Source organism: Mastigoproctus giganteus, chromosome 10 (assembly GCF_048544385.1).
Source record: "Mastigoproctus giganteus isolate SK-2022 chromosome 10, ASM4854438v1, whole genome shotgun sequence".
Taxonomy (NCBI): Eukaryota; Metazoa; Arthropoda; class Arachnida; order Uropygi; family Thelyphonidae; genus Mastigoproctus; species Mastigoproctus giganteus.
In genome coordinates this window covers 10,618,367-10,630,409 of record NC_143584.1, presented here as the reverse complement: position 1 = coordinate 10,630,409, position 12,043 = coordinate 10,618,367, and the positions used below count along the sequence as shown (strand labels likewise).

Sequence of the window (12,043 nt, the reverse complement as noted above, 5' to 3'; positions counted from 1 at the left end):
AAGCAACTAGGACTAGGCCGGCTATTAGGATTGAAATGGAAAGACTTTAACTAATTTTATTGAAGATAATATTCCAACAAATTTCAGCTAAGTTTAGCCAATATGATGATCTGAAGAAAACTCGCCTTAAAAAAAAAAAAGAAAAAAAAAATGTGGAACCATTTAAAACTGGTAAGGGCTGGTTGGATAGATTTAAAATCCAGGGAGAAGCCGCTAGTGCAGATCAAGGAGCCGAAACTTTCAAAAAAAGAACTTGTTAAAATTATTGAAGAGGGGTATTATGTGTTATACTTCTCAACAAGTTTTTAACATAGATGAAGCAGAACTTTTGTGGAAATTAATGCCTAAAAGAAGTCTCATGTTGAAAGAAGAAAAAACATGCCAGGTTTCAAAGTGGCGAAGGATCGGTTGACTTTATTGTTGGGTGGTAGCGCTGCGGGGGATTTAAAATTAATACCTCTTTTAGTTTATTTGGAAGAGGGCCAAAGTTCAACCCAAAATCGACACATTTTTCATGATTAAATTCATCAATTAAATTAAATCAATTTGAATTGGAATTTTAAATTTACTTTTGATACGTAAGTAGTTACCACATAATTATATACGTATGTAATGCAGAATATTTTATATGTACAAATATTTGAATATTAAATATTTTGACCGATATTTGTGCATCTTTTCACTACCATTTAGTATTGATTAAGAAATATCCTATGGCACCGACCGCAACTCACAAATACATATGTTACGTTATGGTAATGCGGCGCTCGCTTAGCGTGGATTCACTTAGCGCTCTGTTTTTCCAGAACGAATTATCAGCGTTAAGCGGGGGTCACCTGTAAATAGTGTTACCATTGATTGAGACATCTGCTGGTGAAATCTTGCGTCATTGTGAGCAAAATTAATTGGCAATGAAGAAATGCAGGGCAAAATTGAAACAGTGTAAAGGGGAGGAGGCTTTTATAATGTATCAAAAAAAATTAAAAGAATTTGCTATGCTTGAAGATTATTATGAAATGTTATTTTTTAAAAATAACAAATTTTGAAGAATTATTATTTTTTATTTTATTATTTATTTATTTATTTTTTTTTGTTCAGAGAGTGAGAGCATGATTTTGCATAGTAATAGTAATAGCCGTGTAGTGCAAGAAAGCCACAGACTTTTTCTGCACTGGCCAAAAAAAAAAAAAGAAATAGTAGATAAGAAAATACAAATTACAGCAATACCTCACTTAGCACGGCTTCAAACAGCATGGGTTTCACTATAACACGATTTTCAGTTAATTTTAATTCAAATTTACTCTACATATTAAAACTCATTCAATAGCCTAGACATGCACTCTACAGATATTCTGCATTGTTGTAGCCTAGGTACGTATACATAGCTGACTGGGCTAGCCGGGTGGGTAAAGTGCCTGCGTGGCAACCCAAAGGTCACGAGTTCGATTCCCGCCTCGGACTTGGATCAAAGTACTGCAAAAACCTTGGGAGGTGCATTATGGCCACAGAAGCCTATGCGCCAAGAACTACGAAAAAAAAAAAAAAAACGTATACATATATGCTGCAGTGCCAACTCTATTGTATCACATGCACCTGTGCCAGTAGCCGCTGACTCCCCTCAGGCAATCAGTGGCAATGTGCAACAGTGTTCAGTATTCTTAATTCCATCCTGATGAGACGACATGATAGCTTTCAAACTTTTCATTTCACAATTTATTTTTTACTCCTTAAAATACAATTAAAAATATATTTGCATCTTGGCTAGAAATCACTGCCAACAGCATGTGTTCTGTTTGGCAGCATGTTTTGTCCCATTTGGCAAATGATTTCATTGGTTTTAATCACAAATTCAGACAATTGCCAAAGACATTGTGAAGATCGGAAAAGACTGGGGATTCAAAACTTTGGACACTGCCAATGTATATGACTGCATTGACTTACATGCAAATAACTTAGATGATTCAACTCTCCTTGAAATTGATAAGCAAACTGCATATGAAGAAGAGGAAAACAATTGTGAAGTGGATAACACTGAAGTAGCACCAAAAGAATTTTCAACAGAAGAATTGGAGAAAGTTTTTTTGAGGGGTTGACATGGCCTGCAAGGCGATTATGAATGGAGATCTGAATGTTGAATTAGCATCAAGATACGGCAAATTTTACAAGATGAGATTCGATGCTACAAAGACTTGTACCCTGAGAAAAAGAAAAAAAACTACTTCACCAAACATTATTATTGAAATACCTAAATAAACGCGCCTCCGTAGCCAGGTGGGAAGGAGCAGCAGTGCATAGCACACACTTCTTGATTAGACCGGGGTTCGAGCCCGTCACCACCAAATACGGAGGATGCGGAAAGGTCAGGGAATGACCACCGCATATCCCGAAGCAATATAGCCTTAGTTGCTAATGCTCCAAATAAACAAACAACAACAACAACAGATCTTTGAATTTATTCAAACTATAAGTCTCAACTACCTGTGAAGGCAACCTGTTCCAGCAATTAACAATTCACTGGCTAAAAGACAATTTCCTACAATCTAGGCTAAATCTCTTCCCCAATTTGAATTTATGCCCCCGAGTTCTGGAATTCTCTATAACACTGAAAATTCTGCCTTGATTCATTTTACTTACCCCTCTTAGAGCTTTATAAACTTCACTCAGGTCACTTCTGAGGTGCCTGGTTGACAATCTCTTTAGCTTGCATATCCATACCCTCGTGTTATTTGGCATTACAAGAATGCAAAATGGGATGATCTGTGAGATTTCTTTTCTTCTTTTCCTTGGTCGGATTACTGTTTCAAAACTCCTGATGTCGATGTTTGCTCAGTTCATGTCAGTGAAATTATTCTTGCAGAAATGGAATCCTTTATTCCACACTCCACCTTAAAATCTCCTCCTTTATCTAAACCTTGGTTTTCCAATAAACATGCTAAGGCTGTTCAAGAAAAGAATGTTGTATATCGTAATTGACTTGTTTCCAATTCTTCAGTTTCATTTTCTGCCTACACCAGAGCTTGCAACAATTCTAAAGTAGTTATTAATTAGACTAAATTAGATTTTGAACAGGCTAAGAGTAGAAAACTTGCTTCTTGCCCTAATGGTAGCCGAGCATTCTGGTCTCTTGCCAAAGCTATTGGCCACAACTTTTGCCCATCTCTGCTCCCACCTCTGTCAAAACCAGATGGTTCTATTGTCACTTCAGCCAAGGATAAAGCTCACCTGCTAGCGTCCCATTTTTCTTCCAACTCGTGTATTACGGAGCTTGGTAAAACACCTCCCACCATTCCCAGCATGCTCCATTCAATGCCTCCTGTGATCTTCCATCAAAAGGATGTCAGAAGGATTTTTTTTTTCCCCCGCTGATGCTATATAAGTTTGCTTTCTTGCATCATATGTCTATGCTAATGCTAATAACTTATAACTTAGTATGAAATTAACTGCTCATGCAAATTATGGCTGTGTAGCTAGTCATAAATCTCTTGCATGAGCCATTGGCCAGTTTTATGGTATTTCAGAACAGCTGCGTGAAGAGAAACAAACTTCCCAATATAGGTACAACTGGAGAAACACGTGCTTCATTATATCTATCGTTAATTGTTTCCATAAACAACAACTTTTGCTGTCATTATAAACAGTCATACGATACAGCTCATCAGTTTTATGACAAGTTATAATGGCAGCAGAAACGATTTAGTGATCTTTGTTATTAAATGCAATAAACTGATTGAAATGAATTTCTCTATAGTATATTATTAAAATCAAAATGTCATGTAAATTGATAAAGATCACACATTATCATTATAATTATTCCTTATGAATAATTAATATTTTGTATCACCCATTGAATGAATTTTTATCATCCAAAGCATTTTTTGATTGAAGCATATTCATTGATAATCCCTCTAATATTGTACTAAGCATACATTTAGCATCCTTAGTACAACATCTAGCATGCCGTGACTTTGTTTGTTGTCATTTGTTTACATTTAATAAATTGAACTGTTATTTACATTTTTAACCATTGCCACTACCCTTTAGTCATTATAAATGATTATAGTTATAAATAAGGTCACTTATTAGAATTTAATATTCATTCACATGTGCTTCTCCAAAACTACTCTGCCACTAGGTATACCTCCCTAAAATCTAGAAATTTTAAAATCCAGCACTTCGCAAACCATGAGGGGGGTGGAAGTACTAGATTTTGAAGAGTTTATTGTGTAAAATTTTTGCTTTCATTCAGATTAACTGGTAGTTATCTTAAAAGAATATATATTTTGTAATAAAAATATATATTATTAACAATCCTTTGCAGGAACTCCACTTTTTGCCACACATTTCAGAGTAGGAGATTATGTTGATGTTTATGGAAAGACGTAAGTAAATTGCTTGATTTTATTTATACCCGTAAATGTAAAAAAAAAAATTTAGTATACAGTAATCTAAACATTTAATGAATCTTCTTGGTAGCTTTAGAAAGTATTAGTTAATTCTCTGTTCAATGTGCATAACTTGAATTTCTTTCCTTCGGAATTTTCAGACAATATTACCACTGAAGTTTAGATTTTTATTTATTTTTTCACTTTATTAAGAGGACAGTTTTTGTTTTGAAAATGCCTAACTAATATGTAACTGAAATGCCCTTGGAAGTTGGAATATTGCAACTAATATTACATCTGTATATAATAGGGCATTCACATTTAACCTTAACATTATACTAAAAATAACCATAAATTAACATGAGCAAATAGGAAATTACCATTTAATTTTCTGAAATACCATTCAAAAATATTATTTTGCAAAAGTCATTTATACAATTATTAGAAAACAAATAAAATACAAATTTGTATAAAATTGTTCTAGCTGTTATTTGTTGGGCTAGCTGTTATTCTGCCAATAAGCTACTAAATTGTTGATAAAGTACAGCCACTCCCCGACTTATGTAAAGGTTGTGTTCCACGGAACTCTACATAAGTCGAATTTTACATGTCGGAATTTCCCTGAAGGCTTATGCAGCACTCTCAACTATGCGCACTGAATTTGATTGAAGCAAAAAGGAAACTTTTGATGAACATGTAAATGGAATTATTTATTCAATATTCTTATCTCGTGTGCAGGAAAAATTTCAAAATGTGCAATTACAAAAATTTTACTTTAACTTTATGGAAACCAGCATGATGCTTGAACCTATTAAACTACCCGTTGCTTGCCATAAACTTTGCATGGGGTTCGCTATACTTATCCTTATATCTTCATAAATACTTCTTGCTTTTACTTGAATGGCCATTAGACTCAGGGGCACTTGCTTCTGAATCTGATTTTTCATTCATATTATTAATAGCTTTTCCATCTTCCGTATAGCACCCGAATGCTGTTTTTTATCTTAAATGCATTGATCCTTCAACACATTTCTTTTACACGTGCACTGTCCTTTAAAATAGTAATCACTGTTGAAGAAGCAAGACCTAATTCCTGTGCAATAGATGACAAACTTTGTCCTGCTTCTTACTTCTTAATCATTTTCATCTTCATTTCTAAATCAATTTTGTTTCGTTTCCTAGCACTGCCACCACTTGCACTTTCCATTGTTCGCTTTCCATTCATCATTGTAATAAATAAATAGGAATGAAGAGAAGATTTTTTGAAAATTTATTTATGTTTTTATATGATTGAAGATTTCAGTGAAGGGGAAACACATTTCACCATAATAACGTAAAAATCACACAATTCCAATTATTGGTATTAGTGCAAATGCAATGAGATCGAGTTTACTACCCCTTTATAATAGATTTCACTAACAGAAAAGCTCAATAAACCAGAAAGTAAAAATTGTTTTTATTGTTTTATGGTTGTGACCTCCAGAAATGTGCTATAGAAAAATATCACAAAAGTGTTCAAAATTGATTCTTATTACAGAACATAATATGATGATAAGTGTAGTTAATTCTCTGGCAGGTCCGCAGCCCCTTCCTCTCAGCCAGTAGTAGTGTTTGTAAATGTGTTGTACTTATTTGACATAAATTTATATAAAACTAATACAATTTCCATTATAAAAATGACCTTTTAGAGAGTTAAATAGTTTAGTTATATAGAGAAAATTTCAATTTCTGCAGTTTTGGAATGAATTACCAAAACAAAACAAAAAAAATGTGTTATTGGGTTCACATTATGATATTTTCACAGTACCTCCATTTATTCCTATTGAATGCAAAATAAGTTTCCATATTTTTTTCAGTTTGCACAGGCGGGCAAAAACTTGTGTAAAGTTTAAATTTTACTTTACTCTTTCCATTATCTGTATTACCTCTCTTTTTTTTTTTTTTTTTTTTCTTGCACAATATGGACTTTTGCATGTCTTTAAGTTCTGCTGTTACTGGCAGATAATAATCAGAAACAAAGCATCTAATTATAATTTGGATATATTGAATGCTGCTAGCCCTTGTTGATGTACCATTCAGTGTATCTTTTTACTAAAAATTGGCAATAATAATATTAATTTCAATAGCTGTGTGTGTGTGTGTGTGTGTGTGTGTGTGTGTGTGTGTGTGTGTGTGTGTGTGTGTGTGTGTGTGTGTGTGTGTGTGTGTGTGTGTGTGTGTGTGATTTTTTTTAAGACTTTCTCTTTGGCTTTATTTAGTTCACAGCCCTCTCTTCATTTCCCTGTTGTTTAATTAACTGGCCTATTTATTTTGCTCTCTTTCTAGAGCTTTATTATTTATTAATTATTTAATTCTCCATATATTCCTATAATACAGCCTGATGTAACGTTTAATTAGTTCTAATGAGTCTACTTTACATAACTTTATTACTCTCCTTTGCTTTATTCTACATTTCTTGCCTTCACTTCATATCTTGAACTAGTTTGGTTCAATTTTTGATTTATTATACACATTGAAAGGACAGAATTCATGGAATACCTGGTTCCTGGGCAATGGAACACTGTCACTCTTCTCGCTAGTGGTTGAGCCTATTGCTTGGCAGGTATATAGGTACACTGCATTCACTTAGACAGTAATTCAATGTCGGTATGTATAAACCTCGCAAGTTAACTGACTTTGAAAGAGGAATGATAGTGGATGCCCAATACATGAGTCACTCTATCGCGGAGGTGATACAGAAATTGCATTATCCCTATTCAACAGTATCAAGAGTGTATCGGGAATATGCCATTTCTGGAATGACATCTCATCGTGGACAGCACTGTGGGCATAGAAAGGTGGTGGGTGAACATGCTGTCAACGTCTGTCTTACGTTGTTTCAGCCAACTGGAGAATGAAAGTGACACAAATCACCGCCGACTTCAATGAGGGAGGTGCCAGAAACATCTCCACTAAGACTATCAGGTGATCATTAGCCACAGTAGGTTGTAGGAGCTGCCGACTCACCAGAGTCCCATTGCTAGCACCACGACACAGGACCCTAAGCCTCAACTGGGCGAAAGAACATTGACACCAGTGCCGATGTTCTTTTGCCCTGTTGAGTCCTGTTTCCAGGGGCGCCTCTGTAGCCAGGTGGGAAGGAGCAGCAATGCGTAGCACACGCTTCTTGATTAGACCGGGGTTCGAGCCCATCACCACCAAATATGGAGGATGCGGAAAGGTCAGGGAATGACCATCGCATATTCCTGGAGCAATATGGCCTTAGTTGCTAATGCTCCTAAAAACCAAACGACAACAACCTGTTTCCAGTTATTTCGAGTGGACGAAAGGGTGCGTATCTGGCGGAAACTGCACAAAGCTATATACCTGTCATGTCAACAAGGAACTGTTCAGGTATGTGGACGGTCAGTAATGGGACGTGTTCAACTGGCACATGTTGGGATGTATGTCTAGATGCAGCTCTGACTGGTCCAGGTTACATGTCCATCCTTGCAGACCATCTGCATCCTTTCATGGTCATCATGCACCCACAGGGCAATGGACTCTTCCAACAGGACAATGTGCCTCCCCACAGTGCCATCGTGATTAGAACATGATTCAAAGAGCATTCCACAGATTTTACCACCATGGAATGGCCTCCCTGTTCGCCAGACACAACCCTGTGGTGCATGTTTGTGATGCTATGGAAAGGTCCGTTCGAGCTTTATATCCTCCACCCAGGAATGTGACAGAATTATGGACAGCAGTGCAGCAAGCATGGGTGGAAATACCTGTGGAATGCTTTCGTGGACTAGTGGACACAATGCCTTGCCGTGTGACTGCCCTGATCCAGGCGAAAGGTGGGCCTAACCGTTAATAGGTAGGTATCCCATGATTTCTGTCCACTCAGTGTACACACGCACACTACGCACCTTATGTGACTAAGATTCTGATGCATCTTAAGCATAAGAAAACTAACAATATATGGATTGATTGTTTTTGACCTATAGCTATTCTTTATGTTCTATATAAAGATCAGTCACTCTTGTCAAAAAAAAATATATATATAATTCAATAGGTATACAACATTGGAAATAATTTTTTTGCTTTGTGATTGTTTTCTCCTTCGAATTTGAATTATAATTCAAACCAATTTCAAATTTGTAAGGTGATCACCTCACAAATACTGATAGTCAAGTATACAACATTTTAAATATTTTTTTTTTACACTTGCATCAGGCAGATAATTTTGAAAAAGTATAAGATTACGTTATGAGGTTAGAAGATTATTATGTTTAAACAACATGATTATATTTATTTTTTACAGGTTAATTAAAATTAACCTGTAAAAATAAATATTTTTCCATTTATTATCAAGATGGTCAAGACTAGAAGAGTTTACATATTCATTGTGACGGTATCCATGTTGAACTAAGAGCAAGCAGTCTCACTCTCTCACAGCTGCCTTCAACTCAACAAATAAGTTTTTGATAAATTTTTGCCATTTTATTGACTTAATTGTCATATTAATTTATTTTCTAGAAGTAGCTTTTTAATCCTAGTCACACTCTTTAGTTTATTTTAAATTTAGATAAAGATTTTGTAGGTTACTACTTAGTGTCAGTATAACCCTGTACCATTCCAAACTTGCCACCATTGTTGTAGTATATTAGATCAATATGGAATAGCATAACGTATATCTCGAACTTCATAGTGTAAGGTATATCATAAAAGTAGATAGCACTGTATTAGGAATCTGTTAGCTTAGTATAGTATTGTCAATTAATCAATTAAATTTATTAATCTTATTAATTTTCATCGTTAATTAAATTGTATTTAAATGGAAATCATGCCCCAGACTAGAGCAGCAAAGCAATGTGCACAAAGTAGCGGGAGTGCTGTGGCTCAGGGCAGAATCAAAGGGGACGATTCTCCAACTCATCACAGTTGGAATGAGCAGCTGCCTGGAAGGCAAGCTGCTGGAGATTTCAAGAACTGCTAGAAGACATCATGAAACAAGTAAATGGGGGATTTTTATTGGGCTTAATGTCCAAGTTTGCAGATGATACGAAGGTTGGCAGGGTTGTTAATGACAGTATGCTGATCCAAAGGATCTAGAAAAGTTGAGCAGGTGGGCTGAGAGGTGGCAACTGAAGGTTAATATTGACAAATGTAAAGTACTGCATATGGGAAGCAGTAATCCCAGAGTAACTTATCAACTGTGTGGTACTACACTGACAGTGGTAGAGAGTGAAAAGGATCTGGGGTTAATTGTGCAGGCAGATATCTTGTCAGGCGGTGTCATGTCAATGATATACAGGAATTTTTCTAGCAGGGATAAGGAGGTGATTATCCCCTTGTATAAGGCAATGGTCGAGCCTCACCTAGAGTTCTGTATACAGGTCTGGAGGCCTCATTTTAAGAAGGATGTAGAGCTGTTGGAACAAATACAGAGAAGGGCAGCAAAATTAGTGAATGGAACAAAAGGTTGCTCTTACGAAGAAAGGCTTAAGTTTTGCAAATTAAAGTTCTGGAGACTAGGCACCTTCCAGGTGATCTAATTGAAGTGTATAAACCCTTGAATCATTTTAGCATTCTCAGTGCTGATGGGATTCTTCCTCTTGCTCAGAATAATTACGTGAGAGGGCATAAATTCAAATTGAGAATGTGCGGAAGTTTGCCTTTAGCCAGCAGTTGGTTGATTGCTGGAACAAACTTCCATCTGTCATTATAGAAGTTGATAGCTTAAATAGATTCAAGGCAGGACTGGACAAACAATTGGAGCGAATGGATGAGTGAAATGAGAAGGGTGTGTGTGTGTTTTTTTTTTTTTTTTTTTTTTTTGTTTTCTGACTGATGCTATATAAGCTTGCTTTCTTGCATCAGGTGTCTTTGCTAATGCTAAATACGTGGGCTTTGTTATGGTAAGCTTTTTTTATAAAAAGCTTTTTTATGGTAAGCTTTTTTTATGGCAAGCTTTTTTTATAAAAAAAATAGGTTTCCGGTACTCATTCTAAAAAAATCATTTGTTAAGATTTCCCATGCTCTTTTCTTGTAGTGTGGTAATTAAATGAACATTTGCTAGAAGTTCATTTCATTAGTTAGAATGCATGTTTATTGGTTATTTGCTCTAAGAAAGTGGTTAGCTTTGCAAATCACAGATAAAATTAGGATTTTGCATGCTGTAGATAATGGTGTGCATTCTAAGACTGACATTGCCAAACAGTTTGGCATTTCTAAGAGTACTTTGTTCACTATTCTGGAAGATCAGAAAAGGATTGAAAGTTTAGAGAATGCTACTGCACCATGTAGGATTCAAGCATGAAAGGTGAAGTATCTTTTGGTTATGTACTTTTGTACATACTGCATGCATCATCATTAGTCATTCCAAAAAGTACTTTTGGAATGACTAATGATGATGCATGCAGAAAATGCTCCTGTAGATGATAATCTTTTAAAAACTAAGGCTGAATCATTTGCATGTTGAATGGATATTGGGGGAATTTAAAAGTTGAGATCGATGGTTCCAGAAATTTAAGACTCATCATGGCCTGTCTTTCAAAAAAGTGTGGCGAAAATGCAGCCATGGACATTGACGCTACAAATGAATAGAAGGAAAACCATTTAAGAAAAACTATCAAAGAATGCTATTAAACAAAATTGTGCTATGTCTTGAAAACAAAAATCAATGCAAAATCAACATCTTGCAAGCAATGTATTTATGCTTCAGCATGGGATGAAGTTGATGAAAAAGGGATCGTCAGCTGCTTCAAACATGCTGGATTTACCTCCTTGAATGATGCAATGTGTGAAGTTTCCCGTGCTTCTTCCTCTATTAATTGCGGAGAACAGTCTGATAATAGGGAAAAATATTTGAGCATGTGCATCATCACCTAAACTTACAGGAAAACTTAAACTTCAAAGATTATGCAGAAGTGTATGCAAACATTGAATGTTTCAGGATATGCACGAATGAAGAGGAACTCATTGCAGATGTATGGAATCTTCTGAAATTTGTAGTGATGAAGATGAGAAACCTACTGTGGTTGAACAAGAAGTTTCAGTGAAAGACGCTCACCAAGGATTAGAACTTGTATGTCGATTTTTTTTTTCAAGCACAGCCTAATTGCAAAAGTGAAATAACAGAAACCTTAATTCTCTTTTAAACCATGCTCTACCATTGAAACAGCTTGTTTTGACAGATTATTTTAAAGTATGAAACAATTCTGTTAGGTCTTGATAGGTATGTGTAGCCTAATAGTGAAATTTACAATTTAATTGTAACCTTACTGCACTCTACAATCATAATTTTCTTGTTTAATACTGTAGTACACATTATAAATAAGATTATACTGTATTGTATTAGAATTACATTAAATGTTCAATCTTTTACTTGTTTTGTTGCTGGTTTTACGAACGATCAGTATAACAACCATTTCTCTCATTCCCCTATGGGGTTATTATATAGTGCTTTGACTGAAATATCATAATTCTCTTATGTAGGAACTTATATAAGAATTAGAAATTTTTTTTTTCACATTGTAAGTAATGAATACAGTTTGATTTCATTGTTTTGCTTCGCTTCTTATTTTTAATTTTTTAGAAATAAACGAGGAGTTACCTATTATTCAGTCAGTAGGATTTCTTCTTTACCAAATCTCCTTATGCGAATAAATTACGCA

General features: G+C 35.3%; 1 protein-coding gene across 1 annotated transcript in view; it reads left to right on the top strand.

The window, feature by feature from the left end:
• The window catches only part of mRpL3 (mitochondrial ribosomal protein L3), a 62,733-nt gene that overhangs the window by 34,026 nt on the left and 16,664 nt on the right, over window positions 1-12,043 (top strand). The window contains exon 6 of the mRNA XM_090382390.1: window positions 4,319-4,379. Within this exon, the coding sequence (XP_090238516.1) occupies window positions 4,319-4,379 (61 nt within the window). The remainder of the gene's footprint in view (window positions 1-4,318; window positions 4,380-12,043) is intronic.